Source organism: Bos grunniens, chromosome 22 (genome assembly GCF_055505025.1).
Source record: "Bos grunniens cultivar Pamir isolate PY7600 chromosome 22, Bosgru_T2T1.0, whole genome shotgun sequence".
In the NCBI taxonomy this organism is placed as follows: Eukaryota; Metazoa; Chordata; class Mammalia; order Artiodactyla; family Bovidae; genus Bos; species Bos grunniens.
Window position 1 is genome coordinate 5395745 of NC_141186.1, and position 21833 is coordinate 5417577.

The window sequence follows — 21833 nt, forward strand, 5'->3', positions numbered from 1 at the left end:
AAAACCAGCATTAATCATATACAATGACAGAGATCACCAGTTAAATATTCCATCCTGGATTCAAATACCTTAAACCTGGCCTCAATGTAGAATATCTGTTCATTGCATGCAATAAATATAGAAAAGAAGGCCTTTGGAATTGATTGGGCATTTATTTGCCTCACTGTGTTTCTGGGAGTAAGGAAGTGAGTGTATGTATACTGGCCAGAGGAACTTGGGTGAGTTTAGAAAAAAAGAAAAAACAAAACCACATACTTCTCCATTTGTAAGAAAAGGAAGTAGTATGACATCATCCTCAGCTAAAATCTAGCTTGTTTATATCTCAGTTTGTTAGGTAATAGAATGCCTTGTCCCGAGAGATTAAATAGGATGATTAAGTACAGTTTTCTTCTGAATCTTGATTACCTCATTCATTTATTCACATAACAAATGTCTCTTAAACACCTATTCTGTGCTAGGTCCTAAGTATACAATAGTGAGTGGAGGAAAAGATATATAATTCCTGTCCTCGAGAAATTTGGACATGAATTGGGAGAATAAAAAGGAAAAAAATGACACAAATTATTATAAAACTGCAGGTGTAGTAAGTGCTAAAAAGGAGAGGCCTATGGTGCCGAGTGAATCTATAATAAAATGGAGGGTGGGGAAAGCTTGCTCATCAAGGAAGTCAGGATTCACCCAGGGAGACCAGGAGCAGGCTGGGTGGAAGGGAGAACAGAGGAAGCAGAAGAAGGGGAGTGCACATCCCTCTGGTGGAGTGGGGAGGAACACACTCCGAGCAAGTTCTAGGAATTTAGAGATGCTCTCAGTGGAAGAGGAGAAACCCGGGAAGGTCACAAGAGAGGAATTGGCTCCAGGGCACCTTAAAGGAGCTTGGCTCCTATCCTCTAGCTCAAGAGCTGTGGGAGGTCTTCAAATGACTTTAATAGAAGGGTTGGGACAATCAGGTTTGCCTTTTGGAAAATTGACTTCCACTCTAATTTGAGAAATAGAGTGAAAAGGCCCAGAATGGCCCTGACTGGGGATGCATGGATGGGGAAACTCCAACTCAAGGGATGGTGGTGGCCTGGGTGGCGACTGTGGAGGAAACAGGAGAAACAGATTTTGAACTCAACTTTTCTCCATCACTCAAGTGGCTTTGGCCAGGCCGTTGGTGGGAAGGAAGATGCCCAGCCCTACTGATTTCATCCCACTTCCTGCATCCTAAAGTCTAGAGCTAGGAAGTGGACTTTTCCTAAAAGATGCATGCAGAGGCAGCTTCCATGCTGGGTGGAGCAGTGGTGACAAGACTTAAGTTTATTCCAGGATCACGCAAAAGAACTCTTGAGGTTGACAGGGAAGATGGCAGGGTTGGGTTTCCAGGGAGAGCTAGTTGCCTTTATTCCCAGTAAGGCTGGCCACCTGCCTCTGCAAACAAGCTTTCTCTCAGATAAAAGAGTTGTATTGTGTAACCTCCTGGAAGATCTCCTGACCAGAGGGCTGTACTGAATCTAAATCTTTCAGGGCTAGAAGTAGGGTGAGCATATCTAACCAGGACACATGGGGAAGAGAAGGGGGGCCTTCTAATAATTCAACTTTGAAGCAAATATACACCAGGATTGTTTGGGGGCAAACGACCACCAAACCGAGATGGGGAAGTTGGAAGTTCATCCCGTTCTGCTCTCTCACTCATGTCCCCTTTTGCAGGGAGGCGGTCAGGGTCCTGTCCTATCACAGTGCTGGAAGGCAAACCCTGGCACTTAGCTGACCCCAGGCCACTTTTACTCTCACACTTTCTGCCCTACCTGATACATTCTGAAGGTAACATTTCCCATTACAATGATCACTCTGTGATGGCTTGTATTAATTGCTCACTGAGTCACTCCCAGAAAGAAAGAGGCGATTCCAACTGGGAGGCATCACCCAAGAGCTCATCAGAAATAATGCCTCTTAAGACATGCTGAAGCAGAAGCCGCCTTTTAACACGATTTTCAGGGGCACACTGAAGTTTTCCACCTGCAGTAAGATAAACATTTTACAATGTGACGATGTAGGCAAACACAATTAATTGAAACAAAAGTCTAATGAGGAAATACTACTTTATTGGGGGGAAAAAAAACTGTGCTAACAACTCCGATTTCAGCATCTACTCTTGCCACTTGAAGTTTGAAAACCCCGCTCTGAGGCACTTAGAAGCAGCCCGAAGAGGGTTGTAGGGAAGTGGGAGGATGCTGGTTGGGGGTGCTCTGGAGAGTGCATATACACCCTGCGTTCAGTGACTTTCTGGAACTTGTGCGCTTATTGCTCAGCAGTCCTCGGAGCGGGGAACGTGGAGGGCAGCGAGGGGCCGCTGAAAGTTTGCCAAAGCCCCGGAGGGGCCGGTCCCGGGGCCGTGATTGGCAGCTGCGAGAGAGGGCGAGGGCCGGGAGCCGAGCTGGGGAGCAGGCTCCGGGCGGCGAGAGGTCCTGCCCAGCTGTTGGCGAGGAGTTTCCTGTTTCCCCCGCGGCGCCCGGGCGAAGTCGTGAGTCACTCGCACGCCGGGCCCGACGACACTCCGCGCGCGCACCCGCCGGCCGGGCCGGCCTCCAGCTCCGCTCCCCTCGGCCACCGGGGCCCCCCGCGCCTCGCCCGCCGCCACCCTCCCCGCGGCCCGCGGCGCCACATCTGGCCGCACCGCTGCTGGGCGCCCGGCGCGGGTCCGGAGGGCGCGGAGGCGCGGCGTACGCGCTCGGGCCGGTCTATGAGGAGCGGCGGGGGCTGCCATGGGCCGGGGGCTGCTCGGGGGCCTGTGGCCGCTGCACGTCGTCCTGTGGACGCGCATCGCCAGCACGATCCCGCCGCACGTTCCCAAGTCGGGTGAGTGGCTCCCCGCCTGGACTTGGCGCCGGGGTCCCCGGGTCCCCTCCGGGCTGCGCTTGACAGTCGGCCTGGGAGGCGGGCCGAAGCCGGGACGTGGCCTGGGTCCCCGTACCCCGGTGCCTTGTGCTGGGACGGGTGGGCTTTTCTTTCCAAAGGCCAGGAAAGTGGCTTCGGTGGGGGGCGCGCAGGGCGCCGGGTCCCCTTTGTGCGGGCAGGAAGGGCGCTGCGTCCCGGGCCGCCCCCACCCCCGGAAAGGGAAGTTTGAGAAGTTGGTGATCGGTGGAGGCAGGACGCGGCGGGCCTCGGAGTGAGCGGCGGGCACACCTGGTCCGGGCCCGGGGTGGCCCAGCTCCCCAAAAGGGCAGGGTCCCCTATTCTCTGCTCCTTCCCAGGGTCACATGCCCCCGGACCGGCCTCTTGGCCCGGAGTAACTAGCAAAGTTTCGAGGAAGAGAGCGATTGCCAAAGGAAAGTTGTCTGGTTCCACTTGGGGTAGGCATGGATGAGGCCAGAGCGGGGGCTTGTCAGGTGAAAGGCGGAGTGTTTACTGAGTGCCCGCTAGGTGCTGGGTGCCTGAGATGTTGCCCAGAGCAGGACAGCCCCTCCTTCCGGGCTTGAAGGCTCTCTGCAGTGGTTTGGTGGAAACAGAGGGGTTAAAATCTTAAATCCCCCTGCCCACCTGATCTTGATGTCTAGAGGGTTTTGCGAGGAGAAAAATGCAGAAATTGCGCTCTTAAGGATTTGTTATGGAAAGTATCCAATCCCTGAGACCTCGACAGTTAGAAATTTTGCAACTCTTAGCTACAGAACTGAGTATATGCATCTGGGATCTGGTAACAGACCCAGAGTCTTTGGACCTTCGTGGGCCTCAGTCTCCTCATCTGTGAAAGGACGTGGTTAGGTCTGGATCATTTTAGTTCCCTTCATCTTTATCATCTTATGTCTCTCTCCTTCCTTTTGATAACTTGGAGATGCCCTGCGTGGATTAGGGATGAAATGTAGAGGATCGGACAGCCCTCTTCACTCTTGAGGACACGTTCTGTTTACCAAGGGCCAGAGGCAGACCACTTTTGGTTTTGTCTGGAAGAAATATGGAGGAGTTTCTACATAGGACATTCCATAGTACTTGAAGTGGATTGACAACTTTTAAGATTTATGTTTTATGTTGAAGGTGGCATGGAGATGGGAGTTTTTAATAGAATGAGGAAGAAGCAATATTGTAAACAAAAAGATCCTAACACAAATTTGAGTTCTACAGTTTACTAACAGTCCACTGTTTTATTCTTATATTGCAGTACCAGAATGTTTGACTCTCTGATTATACCCCAGACTCTTAAAAAACCAAGTTATATTTTGCTAATATTTTAAATGGCACCCTTAGTTCTCAGTTTACATTAGAAATCATTAAAACTTTTGTTTCAGTTTATGAAAGAAGGAAATTAGTGGGCCCTGATTCTGTTCGGGTTTGTTTACAAGGATCAGATTTATGATTTGCAAATTCCAGACTCAGTAGTTCATGAGTCAGTCTCAGTTCATCTATATACACACTTTTAAACAATTAGCTTAAAAGCCAACTGGCTTTTTATTTGGGCTTTTAAACAGCATTACAAAACCCACAGATTTCATATTTTTATGGAATTAAAGCCACAAAATGGTTTAACCCTTGTAATAGGTATTCATTTGAAGTTACATTTTTGAAGATAGTTAAAGGTCAAAGGTAGCTATAATCAAGATAGGAAACCTAATTCTACTTGTATTTAATTTTCCATGGAAGTCAGTAGTTTTAGGATTTTCCTAACATAATTAGTAACCTGTCGTGACATTTTTCAAAGTATCTTAATGCATAGTAAGGGAAGAAATAAGATTTTTTATAGCCTTCTCTTGGGTTACTTAAAAAAAAATTCCATCTTATGTTTAGGATATTGACAGGTGAGCCGAGGATTTCAGTACGCGGACAGACTTCACTAAGCTATATACTGAAAGGTATCTGAGTTTTTGTTTTTGACTTAGTAGACTCACTTATCCTAAATGCCTCAAATTAAGTAATTGCTCTTCGGAGGAGAACTTTAAATGTCTGAAAACTCTTCAGATCTGAAAAATATAACTTTTACTTTTCAAATACCTAACAGGATACCCTTGTAGAGGACTCAGTGTTGATGAAAATGTCAGTACAGATACATTTCTTTTCCCAAATCACTGCTGATTTTGTCAGGGTTCTGGAAACCACTAGGCCTAGAATTTGATCTATTTGCTTTTGTCCCCAGAAAGCACGTTTCTTACCTCTAGGTCACTTGCATTAATGGCATCTTATTTTTAAGCAATTATGGTTTTTATAAGATGCGCATCATGTTTTGGATTCCTGGTCTTTTTTTCAGGGTAGCACCCCACCTTGAAACACTGCTGTCTGTAGAACCAGCATCCCTGCTACATGGTCTCCATTTCCATTATCAACACAACTTTAAAAAAAAATTTTAAACCCTGTTTTTCCAATTAAGAATGACACTTCATTGGTGCTGTTGCAGAAAATGTCCATCACCCTTTCTTCCTTCTTAACAGTATTTATAATGTCATTTGGTGCCAGGCAGGTGGCTCAGACCTGGAAACAGCATCTTGAGTAAATAAGACAGGCCTGGTCTTTGCCTCTGTTGAGTCTAAGATACAGGAGTGTGTTGAGACCCAGAGAAGGATACATATTCTAACCCTGGGTCCTAGGAAGCATTATGGACCCTAGACCCCTTTGTCAGAAGCCCACTTTGGTGAGTGTTGAGTGTTTCCTTCCATTCCCTCCACTGTCCCTCTGAACATAGGTTTTTCTTTGATCCATGCTTTTGTATGCCTGCCTTGTTCCAGGCCCTCAGTTGGGTCACCCCACTTTTGTTCAAGCTGCTGTCTGGAACTCCTGCTGCCTTGGATAATTTACGGTCATCTTTTAAGACTTACCTCAAGGGTCATCTTAAGCAAACCTGCTTTCAGTGCCCTGGGTGGAGCGAAAGTTTCCTTCCAGGGGGCAGGCCTCTCTGGTAACAGCAGTAAGGCAGAATTCTCTATGGGACTCTCTCGAAGGCAGTGGGTTTGTCTTACTTGTTTTTCTGACTTCCAGGGTCTCCAGCAACACCTGGTGCATCACTTAGCACCCAGGAGACGCTGCACTGAGCCTCCACGTCATCCTCCGGGAGGCAGGGCAGGCCGGGCGGGCATGTTCACACCCAGGCAGTCACTGTTTATTGGGTGCTTGGTCTGAATGGTCAAATCTTTACTTTTAGTGAGAATAGTTTGGCTCTGATCTTAGTAGGCAATTTTGCTGTTTTATACTGTGTCGTTGGTCCTTTTATTCTGATGATCTATTGGAAAAGCTGCTTTTAACTTCTGACAAACATGGAGGAAAGCTAAACCAGCCTCTTTAGCTGTTCAATTGAATTTGTGTAGAGCATTCAAAGCCATTGCAAAACTTTTTCCAACTTTCTCCCAAAGATAGTTTCCACTGAATACTAGAAATACAAATCCATTCCCCCCCTCCTTTTTTTTTTTCTAGAAAATTGTCGAAAGGAGACTTTCATTAAAAATGAAGTGCAGAAATCTAAATTTAGCTTTGAAGTTTCTTTTTTCATCAGGGTCTTCTGTTTGGGTTTTTAAGCAGTGAAGCAGAGTCTGTCTAAGGGAAGTGTGGCCCTGGGGCAGCTGCTGTCTGCAGAAGAGCAGTGTCGCTCTTATTTAGGTCTGATGCAAACCACCAAAACACTTTAAAATAGGGTGTGGAGGAAATGTCCTTCCTGGCTGCAGCATGGCATTATTTAGCCAATTTCCACAGAAAAACATAACTCTGTCACCTTGTTGGCTCCTGCCCTTTGGGGCCTTTGGTGTAGCATTCCAGAATAACTCATGATTTTCAGTAGAAGTGATTTAACAGATAGGCATTAGCAGCAGGAACGCTCACCATGTTTCACACTCCTTCTTTCCCTTGTAATATTTTGCTCTGTATGCACTTGTGGCTTCTGACCAAGGTGGGATAACGATGATGGTCCTTCTTGCCTGGCATGTTATGGGGTTTGGGAAGCCAAGCAGGCACACTAGCTCATCTCAAGGACAAGTAAGGAGAAGGGAGAAGTAACATGTGAGAAGCTTCTCTGAGCCAGTGGCCTGACATTAGTATCTAATTTAATCCTCAGAAAAAATGGAGAAGCTAAGTTTCATTATCTTTATTTTATAAATGGGGAAGGTGGAGTCTGTACAAGGCCACTTGAAGTTAGCCTCTGTGTGTGTGTGTGTGTGTGTGTGTGTGTGCATTTTCTAATCTCGCCTTCCTTGTGTTCTGCTCAGTGTATCTGTGTGAACATGTGTGGAGATGGAAGTTACGGAGTGAGTCAAGGGATATCATAGGAAAGGGGAATTTACCATCTAATATCCATTCAGTAGATGGGGAAACAGTGGAAACAGTGTCAGACTTTATTTTTGGGGGCTCCAAAATCACTGCAGATGGTAATTGCAGCCATGAAATTAAAAGACGCTTACTCCTTGGAAGGAAAGTTATGACCAACCTAGATAGCATATTCAAAAGCAGAGACATTACTTTGCCAACAAAGGTCCGTCTAGTCAAGGCTATGGTTTTTCCTGTGGTCATGTATGGATGTGAGAGTTGGACTGTGAAGAAGGCTGAGCGCCAAAGAATTGATGCTTTTGAACTGTGGTGCTGGAGAAGACTCTTGAGAGTCCCTTGGGCTGCAAGGAGATCCAACCAGTCCATCCTAAAGGAGATCAGTCCTGGGTGTTCATTGAAAGGACTGATGTTGAAGCTGAAACTCCAGTACTTTGGCCACCTCATGCGAAGAGTTGACTCATTGGAAAAGACTCTGATGCTGGGAGGGATTGGGGGCAGGAGGAGAAGGGGACGACAGAGGATGAGATGGCTGGATGGCATCACTGACTTGATGGACGTGAGTCTGAGTGAACTCCGGGTGTTGGTGATGGACAGGGAGGCCTGGCGTGCTGCGGTTCTTGGGGTCCCAAAGAGTCGAACACAACTGAGCGACTGAACTGAACTGAACTGTTTCATTCAGTGCCTCAGAGACCATGATTTACTTTGCTCCTGTGATCTGCCTCCTTCCTAATTGTCATCTGATTGTCATCATACTACAGAAAATCAGGATAGGGAGAGTCTCTTTGCCCAGGGAAATTCGGCCGTCCCTAATAATAGTGTCCGAGTGGTGGGACACCCTGCGGTGACCCGTCCCTTGACCACTGACAGTAGTTGGACTTGGGCCGACTGTCTCTCAAGATGTGCTCTGCCAACCCTAGATTCCAGGCGTGTAGGACCAGCATCTGTGTACAGACCTCCAACAGCTGCTGGAATGGGTGGAAAGAGTAGGATTTATCCAGGATCACAAAGGGGGATGACTTGATTTTTGGTGTCTCACTCATTGGGAAACTTATAGGCGGCTAATATTCTTTGCCTCCCAAAAGGATCTCTCTTTTACTTGCTGTAATCAGCATTTTCAGTCTTGGCGCTCAACTGCCTCCTTGCCTGTGGTCAACTTAGGATTTCCTGCTTAGCCTCTTCAGGGTTCCTAGGTCTGTTCTCAGGGCTGAAGCTATAGATCATTAGAATGGACTTATCTTGGGGCAAGTGTGTGGGCTGGTGAGATTGTGTCTGGGGAAGGTTGCCTGCCCTTTATTTTATACAGCTCTTTTTAAAATTTATTTGTGCTCTTTTTTGATAAGATATTTGCCCCTCACCAAGTTTTTCTGCTTAGTTAAAATATAGGCCTAGTATACAGGCAACAGGAGCCTCTGCCCTGGGATTTAAAGGGCACTGCTTTTATTCTTCTCTGGTCAGGCCCCTGTCCATGGGATGAGGAAACCCCTGGCCCTGTGAGTCCAAAGTCTCCCATTTTATTTTTTAAAAATATTCATGTATTTAGTTGGCTGCCTTGAGTCTTAGTTGATGCACGCAGGATCTTTGTTGCATCACGTGGGAGTTTCCATTGCAGCGCGCAGCCTCCCTAACTGTGGCCCATGGGCTCAGTAGCTGTGGCGTGTGGGCTTTGTTGCTGCATGTCATGTGGAATCCTAGTTCCCTGATCAGGAATCGAACCCGCGTCCCCTGCATTGCAAGTTGGATTCTTAACCACTGGACTACCAGGGAACTCCTCAAAGTCTCCCCTTTGTAGATCAGTTTCAGGTGCCTGGCAACCCAGAATATGCTGCTCGGACGGCTGTGGACCAGCTTGTACAGCTCGTGTGGATCTTTGGCCCATCTTCCTGTGGACCTTTGTAGCCACTGGTCTGTGGGCCTGAGCGGTGGCGAAGGCACAGCTGTGTATATATGGGATGTAGGGGGTGTGAACTTAAAACTGGGGAGTTTACATGTCACAAGGTCTCTCTTGGTGCCTGATGGAGCAGCCAGTGGAAAGAGGAAGGTAGATCGTTGGCCAGGTCTGGGACGGTGTTTCCCCATTTCCTGGGCTGGATTCTGAGCAGGTCAAAAGTTTGAGAGTTGAACTTGGCCTTTTCTAAGACATTATCAAGGTGCATTTGTCAGCTGAGGCAGAAGGATCAAACCTGTTTTGCTGAACAGTTGGTTAGTGTGATCTGTAACTTTCAGTATTCTGACCTGTGATCTGTGGGCCACCATTAGTACGCTGCTGCCCTGGGTGTTCCGATGCCGGGGGTGGATCTGTACAAACCACATGCCTTTGCTGAGGTGTTAGGTATAAAATTAGTTGTTGTGGATTGTATCATATTTTCCCTGGAGTAAAGAGATTGCTCCTTAATGAAAAGGCTAAGAGTTTGGCTGTAATCATAGTATTGTATCTCCTTGAGGAAATTCAGTTTTTCATGGCTTGTCTTTTCGTGCAGGAAACTTAAGCTTTATTCATTTTACTTGTTCTAGCCAGGATTTCACTTACACAGCTTCTTTAAGATTTCCCAGTGTCTTGCTGGCGTTTCCTCTTGGACTTGGGAACATGAGGCACGGAGCAGCTTATCTGGATGTTTTCTTCTCCTATTGTAAATATTTTATTTGAGAGAGCTGTGGTCTTCTCAAGCCTTTTTAAAGAAACAGGAATATCAGTACAGTATAAAGAAATAAAAAGCCCTTAGGATACCATACAAGGTATGGTATCACAAAACTGTGCATTTTTGGGAACTGGTAGCTTCGCAGAATCAACATGAGTGTCTTTGAAGGAAAATAGGGAGTCAGGTGTGTGTTATCAACATTTTCCACTTGTTCTGTTAAAGGTGTAAATTGTGGTGGAGGATGCATTAGCTGTGGCAGGAAGTTCACTCCGCTGCTTTGTGGATGACTGCTGGTGGTCCTGAACTCTGCAGAACTTTGCTAAGGTAGCTTACAGTGGCTCAAGCCCCCGCAGTGGTGTTTCGTCTTGAGGAAGCTTCATGTGAGAGACTTTATGGGCAGGTTTCCTGATAACATTATGATTTTAGTTACACTCATTGGACCACATTGAGCACTTACTGTGTATTATTTAACCTCCAGGCAGGTAAACTTTATAAAGCTCGTAGTAAGTCTTCTAGAGATCAGGGAAATTAACTAAGGCCACTCAGTTAGCAAATGGTTAGACTGGGGTTGAACCCAAGATGGTCTGATTTGGGTACTTAGACCCTAAGTGTTATGCTGTACTGAACAGGCCACCTCAATTGATACACACCACTCCTCCTTTATAGCCTGGGTGCTGGAGTTCAGAGAAATAATGGTGATAGCCAACATTTTTCTAATGCTTTTGCCTTCTTTATATGTTATCCCATTTAATTTCTTTAAATAAAAGAATGTTTAATCCATACACCAGGTAGTCAGACATTAGGCCTATCTTGTGACCTTAATGAGAAAATGAAATATACACATCAGATGAAATAGCCCTGGCTGAATCATGGCCATCAAGGAGTTTAGGTATTCTGAACAAAACAGACACTTTATTTGGAAGGACTGGGGAAATTCAAGGATGAATTCAAGGATGTATAAGTAGGTGCGGGATATATATGGTGTGCCAAGGTGGTTTTACCATGATGTGGATAGAACTTAACCTCAAGGCTTCTCCCTGGTACAGGCCTGCCTTCTTGCTCTAGGAGGGACCCTGGCAATACAGTTAACAAGTGTCATCTAGGTAAAGAATATTTAAGACATCTTGCAATGCCCTGAAAATTACATCTCATCTGTAGAAGAAACTTGATATAGAGGCTTTCCCAAATTTAGAGGCATCTCAAAACATTCATATGATACTAATTACATGAGTTAATTATGAAGCCAAAATATACTTACAAGTTATTCAAGAATAAATTAAAAAATTCTAGGGGCTTCCCCGGTAGTTCAGTGGTTAAGACTCCATACTTCTGCTGCAGGGGATGCAAGTTCAATCCTGTTGGGGAACTAAGATCCCGCATGCCACACAGTGCATCCAGAAAGAAGGGGAAAAGAAGAATAAATTACAAATTGTGGTTATCAATTCTAGAGGAAGTATCGAGTTATTTTAAATTTTCTCTAACGAGATATTGCAAAATACCATTGGAAGAGATGATTAAAGACAATGCAACCAAAAACTGTAGTAGCATGTATCTGAGAGGTGTTATCAAGCAGTTAATTTGTTTTCTTTTAAATTTTATATCTGTGGTATCTGCAGCTTCTTAAAATTTGGAATTTGTAAGATGCCACTCTAAATTCTAAATACTCACTTTCATACCTAAATTTCTGTTCTTAGTTTTATATTCTTTTTCCTAAGGAGTGCCCTTAAAATTGATAAACTTCAGCTTCCAGAAGACCTGACTCTGTGCCTAACGGTAGGGTTTGCTTGTTGACTTAGAAAATAAATTAAAAATTTTCCCCACCCCCAATCCCATATAAATACTCTGAAGTCTGCACTGTTACATTACCAGACCAAAACTTTTTTTCCCTAACATCTTCATCATTTTGCTAGTTTAGAGGCCCCATGCCAAGTAGAAAAAGAAGTTGTAAGTATGTAATTATCACAGAACCTTGATCTTGAATGATCTAAGCCTGCTTTGACCCATGGTTTTGAGATTAAGTCTCTGCCTAGGAGACCGCTGATAAAGATTCAACCCCATCATACTGGCCGTCAAGGTGTCTCGGGGCCTGGTTACCTTCTTTGGGCTCCCTGGATCTCATTTTTCTTCTATGTATAGTGACAAGAATTGAACTGGATAAGATTTGCAGCTTTTTCTGTCCTGAAAAAGCTGGGTGTTAGTAAAGGAAATCATCCATGTTGACTTAGAAAACATAATCATTAACTAATCAAAATAGAAAACTATTGAAAGTCATCCCAGATTGGAATAGACGAATAGCACAGACATCCAGTCGGAGTTTGTTGGGAGTGGATGCTGTTAAAGAAAGAAGCAAGCCCCGGTTATTTTGGAAATCTCCTAGTGCAAGTGCCTGTGGAGACTTCCTCACCAAAGAGCACGTTTCCTGCAACTCCCGCTGTCTCCTCCTGGCCCAAGAAAGGCGGCCTGGGTTTGGGTGGGAGCGCCATTTCCCTCTGCTTAATTACAGTGTTGGCATCCTCCCCTTCCTCTGAGTTGGTGAGAAGGTCTGTGAATAGTTTTCCTAAGGTAGAGAGTTAGGAAATGCTTCTCTACGTCTAGGAAAAGAGAACCCTGAAGGAACATCTGTCTTTTGGGGGAAACGAATGGAAACTTGTCTGAATATAGCTAGTCTTGTCTTGCCTTTCAAAAATTTCTCCAAACATTCTCAGAAAGGCCAGAATTTGCTTCATCCGGGCAGTTTTCAGATACTCTTTTCGGCAGGGGCGTAGCTCCGAGTCCCATAATTGCATTTCTGTATAGTCAGCAGCGGAGGAATCTTCTGACTGTTGCTTTGGATGACTGTCTTGTTATCACAGCTTACATTTATGTTTTAGTCTCTCAAACCCATAATATTGAGCAAAAAAAGAAAGACCATATGATAGAATTTGCTTTCAAATATGTGAAAAGGCAAAAACAAAACAAAACACCCAATAGCAACATTTTGTATTCACTGTTCTGCAATCCCTTGAAGTTCGTTGTTTTAAAATAGTCTCTAGCCCTCTGAACCCAGCCTGGGCACGCTCCTATCCTAGCTTCTTTCGTGGCCGCTTACTCGCTCTAACGCGCAGCGGGCCATCCAGCCTTCCCGTCTGTTGCCCTCTTCTGTTGTCCGTCCCCTCCCCCTGCAGCCCTGCTAGCTCTCCTTCCTCACTCTCCAGGAGCCTCATTTCTCTTTCCACATCCACCTTTCATGACCTGTAGTATGCCATGAGGCCAAATTCTTGAGGTCAAAAACGATGCCTTTCTATCGTCCCCTGCTAACAGCAATGAAAGATGCTCCAGTACTTCGCTACCCAAAGGGCGGTCGGGCTGCCAGCAGAATCTGCATCACTGAGGGCTTATGGAAAATGTGGAATGTTCGACCCCTACCCAGACCTACTGCCTCAAATCTGATTCTGCATTTTAACGAGATCTCTGGGTGTTTCATGTATGTGCACAGTAAAGTGTGAGAAGCACTGCTGTGATGTTGTGGAAACCTTTCCCCAGGAGTATCAAGTGATCTGCAGAGATTTCAGTATGTCAGATCAGACTTTTTTCTGTCACTGGGGAAAAGAAGGAAGAATTCAAGGAAGGGTAGCTGCCCATTTTATGGGGGTACTTTGACTCGTCCTTAGCTACAGGGCCCGTTTTAACCAAGGGTAAGTAATGCTCTAAGGCTAGCAGAAAAGAAAATTGCTGAAAGCAAGTCAGTTAATTGAGGTCTTAACCCATGTCTTTTGGGCTTCCCTGGTGGCTCAGCTGGTAAGGAATCCGCATGCAACGCAGGAGACCTGGGTTCGATCCCTGGGTTGCGAAGATCCTCTGGAGGAGGTAACGGCTACCCACTCCAGTATTCTGGCCTGGAGAATTGCATGGACTGTGTAGTCCATGGGGTCACAAAGAGTCAGACACGACTGAGCAACTTTCACTTTCACTTTACCCAGAGCATCCTTCATGCCTGTTTCCTCCACTGACTGTCCCAAGACCACCAAGTATAGCTCCTAGGGATCCTTTTCTCTGCTAAACTCAGCATTCATCATGTTTACTCTTTAGGCATTTAATCACAGAACACCTTGACATTTGTAGGCCGTAATTAAGTCAGGAGCTATTATACACTGGCGTGTCTTAAAATATGTTGTACTCCCTTGTATATAAAGTATGTTTCCAATAAATTAATGAATTAATGTCTGGTTTTTCAGGAAGTGGTTCTACTTTTCAATATGGAAAAAAAAATCTATTGTCTTGAGAAATGTTTTTGGTCAATGCTCAGGGAGGATTCCATTTTTCTTGAATCCCTCAACATTGATTTTAGACTGTTCTGAGAGCCCTATGACTGGCTTCTTCATTGATGAGCTTCTGTATTTTACTCAACAGAAGGCAATGTTTGTACCTCAGCTGCTTTTATCTTCCAATAGTTGTGGCTCCCTGTCAGTAGAAACAACTCGTTCTCATAACAACTTTTTGATTTTTCCAAATAATTTTATTTTCTGACCTTTTTTTTTTTCTTTTGACATCTTACTTGGCAAAAACAAACAAAACGTAGAAAAAACTTTCCATTGCAGCCTTGTCTCATGTTGCTTCTTTCCCATCAGATCTCAACTTATTTATCAGAGTGACTTTCAAATAGAGTCTCGTATAGTGTGTGTGTACACACACTCAGTCACATCCAGCTCTTTGTGGCCCCATGGACTGTAGCCCGCGAGGCTCATTTGTCCATCCCAGGCAAGAACACTGCAGTGGGTTGCCACTTCCTACTCTGGAGGATCTTCGCGACCCAGGGATCCTGCACTGGTAGGCAGGTTCTTTACCACTGGTGCCACCTGAGAAGACTCTGACTCTCTTAATTAATTAATCAGACACTATTTACAACAATTACCTAGTTACAAGAAATGCATTTTTGCTCTTAAATTATGCTACCATAGTGCAAGACTGAGCTCCTATTTTCTGTCATCTGTAAGGCTCTCCTCATTGGTTTCCGCCCATGGACACCCCTCGTCTCTCCAGCGCACAGCATGTATCCCATCAGTTAACTCTGCCCCACAACTGTCATGTTGACAGGTGACCTGCTGGGAAGCCTTCCGTGGATCCTCTCCATGGGTCTGGGGTGACTGCAAGGTCCTTGCTTCCTGAGGTCTGGGTGCATCCCTGGTCTAGGGCGCACAGACAGGACCCGGCATCAGCTGGATGACCACAGGCCTGGATGGGACCAGCCTCTCCCTCAGCCCCATTCTGCCCTCTTGCATCCTTAGGCCCTGGTTTCACTCAGCTTCTCTAGCCCGTGACTGTTCTGCTCTGCAGTTTTCCCATTCTCTCCTCATACCCAACGACACCTCTGTTCCTTTGAAACAATGCCTGGCCAAACCCCACTTCTCCTGTCGCATCTGCAGTCAGATTTGTCCTGTTTTTCCCTTCACAGTCTCTCCGTCAGGCCTCACGTCCTCTTGGGCAGCCCTGGAGGGAAGCTCCCTGTGGTTAGATGTGTGTGTGTTTTAAATCTCATCCTAGAAGGAAAACCCTTTGAGGGAGAGCCATCTGTCTGATTTTCCCCTGGTGCTCAGCATGCATTGTCACTGAAAAGATTGTTGGGTTTGAAATTCATTACTTCTAAAGGCCAGGGATGCTGCTTATAAATCCGACATGGCGGGTGGGGGGTTGACAAGATTTTGTTTTTTGCTCCCCCAGGTGCGTCCTCCAGGGCTGGTTATTTATAGCCACCTGTGCGGGTATGTGAGAGAGCCACGGGCTTGTGGGAAATCGCGCGCGTCCTGACTTGTGTAAGTGGCTCTTTACAGTGGAGGTTTCCTGTGTGTTCAGCCTGTAGTCTCTGTGAATCTGGGGGAGCTGCACTCTGTGGGTGGGAGGGCTGTTGTTTTTCCACCCATCACAGCCGCCTTTGATTCATTTATCTTCTTGTGTGCATCTTTTGTCAAGGGCCCGATGTGCTGTGACTACAGAGGCCAGAAAAAGTCAAAGTAAATCATACCATCTGACGACTTAGGACAGTTGTTTTTTTTTTCGCCAGTTCTGCCTTTCATTTTCTGACTCATAGCTTATTTCCTGTGTTGGGATGGTTGGAGAAGGGGCTGTTGAATGCTGGGGTAATGGGGTGGTGGAGAGCTGCTGAAGACATCATCCTACCTGCCCAATGAAAAACATCCCGTCTGCAAGGGACTCCTGTTGGCACATTTGGAAAAGTCCTGTGGAAATAGCTCACGGGTAGGAGACAGGTAGAAAGGCTGCCTTAGGTGGGCACTTAATGGGGGTGGGTCTCCAGAGAAGGCCTGAAAGGTCTCAGCCCTGCCATCACCGTGGTCTCCACAGCCCCTGTGTCAGTGCTCCGTTGCTGGGGTGCCTCCTGGGTCAGCACAACTTCCAGACACTTCTCCCCTCCTTTCCAGCTGAGTCCTCACCCCTCAGCCCTCCTCTGTGGACATTCTGGAGTAGACTTCATAAAATAACATGGACATGGACTAGCAAGCTAGCCCTGCCTGCTCTATTGGTGGGGGGAAAGGAGGTGAAATAAGGAATTTGCGTCTTAATATTTCTGTGGCACTTACTAGACAGAGAATGCTTTTAATCTGATGTGCCGTTGGTGAGCTTTCGAAACTGATGAAAACACGAATATTCCAAAATGTGGGGATGTTTGTGGCAATTTTAGACTCACTTCTGTTTATTCAACACTTTGCAAAGCAGTTTGTCAAAATCAGAATGTGTCCCATTACCAGTTTTGAATTAGAGGCCTCTTGTGTCCTCGGGGCCCAGTACGGAATCTGGTTTCCTAACAGTTCAGTGGTTACTTCTTGAGTGAGTGTTAGAACTCCAATGAACTTGAACCTCGAAGCCCCTCTGCTCTAAGCCTATTGGCTTTGCTTCTCAAGGGATCCCTTCTTTTATGTAAAAACAATGGACTAAATGTTAGTTGTCTGTGTCACTGACGTTCTGCCAGTCAAAGCAGTTTTGTTCTTCTCTGTATGTCTTTATTTATACATCTTGCTTTAAGTTCTGGAAAAGGAAGCCTCAAACAATTCCTGACCTCTGATACAATGGACTATTTTCCTGATGACCCGTACTCTAAAATAATTTATATTCCTGAAAGTTTTTGGAGGAAGCCCCTGAAAAATCTTGGCAAAGTCGAATTAATTGGTCCCGAGTCGCTTTTCTTAAATCATCTTCCAGGTTACACAGGCCGCCCATGGAAACTGCGGCCCTCATGCTCTCTCAGCTGCAGTGTCTTGAAGCTATAAGAGAAGCACGAGGCTACGGGGAACTGAGGATTGTGCTGGTTGACAGCAGTCACAGAAACCTCAGGACACTATGGGCTCCTTTGCCTTTTATCAGCAGCGAGCAGGGCTGCAGGGGAAGGACCTGATTTCAGTGAGCGTTTCTGCCCACCGCCCTCTGTGTGCATATCTCTTGGGAACGTATACAATGTCTTTCATTGTTAAAATAGCTGTTAAATGAAAGTTTAAAGCTCAGCAAATGTTGTACAAATAGTCCTTTGCTTACTTGTCCAGGCAGATGGAAAACCAGTGCCAGGGAGACAGAAAAGAGAAGTGATTTGAATAACTTGAAGGAATGGCAACCCACTCCAGTATTCTTGCCTGGATAATTCTGTGGACAGAGGAGCCTGGCAGGCTACAGCCTGTGGGGCCACAGAGAGTCGGATAGGACTGAGCACGCATGTACACGCACAACCATTGAGACGAACTGGGGAGAGAAGACCAGTGGAAAAAATCTCGTCAGCTAACTTTGAAGAAAACGTATTGATCATGTCTGATTATAACGGTGTTTTAATCATCCCATATGTTCACAGAATACTTCGGTATCTGTAAAACACTTTCCTTTGCCCATCACATGTAACCTTGGAGACAACCCTCCGAGATGGGTCTACTTATCCCATTTCACAGACACGGAAACGGAGGCCTAGAAAGATGAAACCCCCAGAGGCATCGTAAAGTATCATTTGTCTTTCACCATTTTTAGTCATTATATTCCCTCGCTGCTTCATTTATAATTAAATATAAGAGCAGAACCCTGGTCCCGTCATGTTTTTCTGCTTCTATAACTGAATTGTAGAAAAGCGAATGGGAGGGTGGGTGTCAGAGGCCTCGTGTTTCTGCCTTAAACCTGAGAAGCCGGCTTTAGGAGTGGAGCATTCCCTCCTGCCAGACGTTTTTCTGAGGGTTTTGTCCACCAGTCTTACTGGAGTTCAGACTGTGTTGTGAGTCATTTTTCTGTTTCCCCTTTTCTTGTGGGGACAGTTTCTCTTTTTAACACCATGTGGTCTAGAGTTATGTCACCATTGTCTCGAGACAGATGTTGCCATTTAGAAGAGCCCGTGGCCATTGCCCTAGTCCTATAGGTCTGCCTTACCTTGAGCTTCAAGGTACATGACGTGGTCAGGAACGTGAGGGTCTTTATGTGGGAAGGCCCAGAGATCAGGGACTTCTGGGATCCCTTCGAAGATCTTCTTAAAGACAGATGTCTGGAAAAGATGGAGGGAAAAACACAGTTGTTTGGGCTGGCAGAAATGAGTAACATTAGACCTCTAGTGTTTAGTCACATTGCTTTGATAGTAAAGAAATCATACCTTGAGGAGTTGTGAAGACTGCACCTGTGATTATGACATCTTGAAAGGATTTGGTAAGAAATGGCCTCATTGGCAGAAGCCTCATTCAGGCTGCCAGCGCACAAGGATAGTTAAGAGAGTTCATAAAAAGAGAAGTTGGGTTGTGCTGTTGCTTTACTATATTTCGGTTAAGGAAATGCATAGAAGCAGCCCCATCTGTCCCACGGACCACTTTCTCTCCCAGCAGGTCCATCAGGAGGATTTCCCATACCAGGATCCCAGATGAGTCTGATCCTCCTCAGTGGATGTTTCCTAGAACAGATGAGCTTCTTTACATAATGACTGGGTTCATGAATTTGTATCATAATTGGAGAGACTCTCCCAACTATAATAAATTTCAGTGTTATCTTTATACACTTTCTTCTGTAAAGGGACTTGTAGTAAATCCTCTGGAATAATGCCTTTTATATAATCCTTTAAAATGTATCATTTTACATACTGACTCCTGTTAAGGCAAATGTAATAAGGAAAATACATTTTGAACATTTTAGAAATGGTCCTTTTTTGGATCTGTCATATAGATGGTGCTCAATATATGTTTGTTTAAATAGAAACATGTGCTCAATATATGTTTGCTTAAATAGAAAAAAGAAAAATTTCATGAAGACTAGAAACAGAAATTACATTGCTGGGACATACTGACTTAAAACTTACCTTTTTTTTTTTTTGTATTTTATCTACTTAACTATGTGATTTTTCTGAAGGAAGAGTTTATCTACAACTGTTACCTCTGATCTACGGAACTGTGTGTCCTGTTAACTTCTTTGCTAGTTTCTCTAAAGGGAGATATGCTTTCTCACGTTCGTCTCCTTGAACTCACTATTCGTTTTCCCTTATGGGGGTCAAAACACTTGAGAAATTCAGCTTTCTCAGGAAGCCTGCTCCTCAGACTTTTCAAACAGACCTTCCTTTAGGCCTATTGTCCTCTCCATGATTGGCAGAGGATTTCCACCCTTTAAATGATAGGAACTTGTGAAATCTGCACTTAAAAATTAATCTAAAAATGATCTTCCTGGAAGGAATTCATACAATAGCAAATAAGTGCCTTGAGGCCGTTATGTTTATGATCCCTGCTTCATCCTAAAACGATTTCTTGAATCACGTATGAAGATTGCTTAGGTTGAACTTGACCCTGCCTGTGTAAACATTTATAATAAGGTTCAGTTTGAATGCAGTCTGTGGTTTTCCTGACAGCAGGCCAATGGCTGGTGGGCCTGGCCGCCCATGTCCTGGGGCACCATACCCCTGTCCTTACACCTTAAGTTTGTCCCTGCTGAGGTTTTCATTCTGTATAGCATAAATCCTCCCTGAACAGTATTTAAATTCCGGCTGCACGTTAGAATTATCTAAGGAGTTTTAGATGCCTGAACCAAACCCCCCAAAGTTTGACTTCTTTGCCCTGGGGTTAGGCCCTGGCATCAGTATTGTTTTGAAAGATCCCCAGATGATTCTCATGGGGAACCCAGAGTGAGAAACACGCGTTTAGCCTTACCCAGCTGGGCTGCAAATGGAGAATTTGACCAAGGGATTTACTTGGTCTCCCAGCAAAGAAGTACCATTTTTTAGGTTCAAAATCTCACATTTTCTGACTTTAAATCCAGTGTAACCGATAAGAGCAAGGTTTTATTATAGAGCTGAAGGAGGATCCGAGTCCCTTTACTTTTGGAAACTTATCTGCAGAGTGGGGTAAATATAGGCCCACGTCACCATAAAGGTGGTGAAAAGTCAAGGCCAAAGGAGGCAGAACACTGTGGATTGGGGTGGAGATCGATGACTTCCAAAGGAGGAAATGGTTGACCAGGCACCACCATCCCCTTGTCAGCCAGGGTCAGACTTGTGAACTTGCTTCAAGGAAACGGCAAGCTGGGAAGACGCCTGCCTGTGATGTATGCCCGCCAACCACACCGAGGCCGTTTTCCAGCTCCCTGACCGTAGCCAAGGCGGGCCTCAGCCTGCTGTGGGCACCAGGCCTCCTGGGAGAAGCTGTTCTCCTGGTCCCAGTCACCCTCAGCTGCTGGCAGGGGCACTGAGCTTTCTGTGGGGCCAGGCAGGCCTCCTAGGTGGTGATCCCTTGGCACAGCCAGGAGGCCTTGGGGAAGGTAGAAAGGCCTGGGGTAAGAAAAGCAGAATAAATTAACATATCAAAGGGTTTCTGATAAGGGGTTTTTGAGCAGGAAGTTAATCAGATTATGAGGGCCTTCATGCCAGGCCAGCTCCTTTAGGCTTAATTGTTTTTGTTGTTGTTTAATCACTCAGGTTGGACTCTCTTGAGACCTCCTGGACTGTAGCCTGCAAAGCTCCTCTGTCCATGAGATTTGCCAGGCAAGAATACACTGAGTGGGTTGCTGCTACTGCTAAGTCGCTTCAGTTGTGTCCGACTCTGTGCGACCCCATAGCCGGCAGCCCACCAGGCTTCCCCGTCCCTGGGATTCTCCAGGCAAGACCACTGGAGTGGGTTGCCATTGCCTTCTCCAAAATTGGGAGAATGGGTTTCAATGCTCACAGTACTGAAAATCTGTTCCCCAGCCCTAACTCTTCCGAATACATATATATATATATATATATATATATATATATAAAATTAAATTTCTGGTGAAAAAACTAAAGTAGGAGTCAAGAAGCTTTGGATTTCAATCCTGTCTTCATCAATGCTTTGCTATTGTAGCCTTAGGTAATTTACAGGAAACTCTGCAAGCTTGTTACGTCAGCTACATCATACAGGTATGAGAATGAAAGAGACAATGTCTGAGAAGAGCTTACAATTCCTTTTAAACTAGCTGGCTTAATATGAGGATTCACAAGATAGAAGAAGCAAACAAAAAAAACATTATTAAACATCTCCATCATCATCAATTATCATTCCAGCCCCACCTCCCTCCCTAACTGCACTTCCTCGGTCTGAAGTATTAGATTCAAGAACACAACAGAGGTATTTGCTCTTAAAGCGCAGGTCTATGCATTCCTGCCATGCCTAGCACCTACTCCGAGCGTATGCGGAGTGTTCCTTGGTGATGAGGCAAGCCTAGAAAGAACATCCCACTTCTTGCCCCGGGGGATCCTCAAGATTCCACGGAAAACAATCCCTTCCCTTCTAGGTGGGTATATTTCTCATGAAACACTGGATTTGTCCTGTCTTCTCCAGACTGTCAAGCAGCCGAGTATAAGATGCAGGACTTGGGCATGTATTCCTGGATGAGAAAACAACGTGGGAAGGAAAAGAACCACCACTGCTCAATTAATGCCCTAGATCACGAGGCTGCTCCCACTCAAATCAGGTGCCAGCACCTCTGCAGTCATGAGAAAGAAACCTGGAGGGAGTCACCAAGCTTGCCCAGCTCAGC

At 45.4% G+C, this 21833-nt stretch overlaps 1 protein-coding gene across 1 annotated transcript in view; it reads left to right on the top strand.

Annotated features, from left to right (window-relative positions):
• The first annotated feature begins 2066 nt into the window (after positions 1-2066).
• TGFBR2 (transforming growth factor beta receptor 2) overlaps positions 2067-21833 on the top strand; it is a 92858-nt gene continuing 73091 nt past the window's right edge. Inside the window, exon 1 of the mRNA XM_086365629.1 lies at positions 2067-2835. Coding sequence (XP_086221755.1) covers positions 2742-2835 — 94 coding nt within the window. The 5' untranslated portion in view covers positions 2067-2741. The remainder of the gene's footprint in view (positions 2836-21833) is intronic.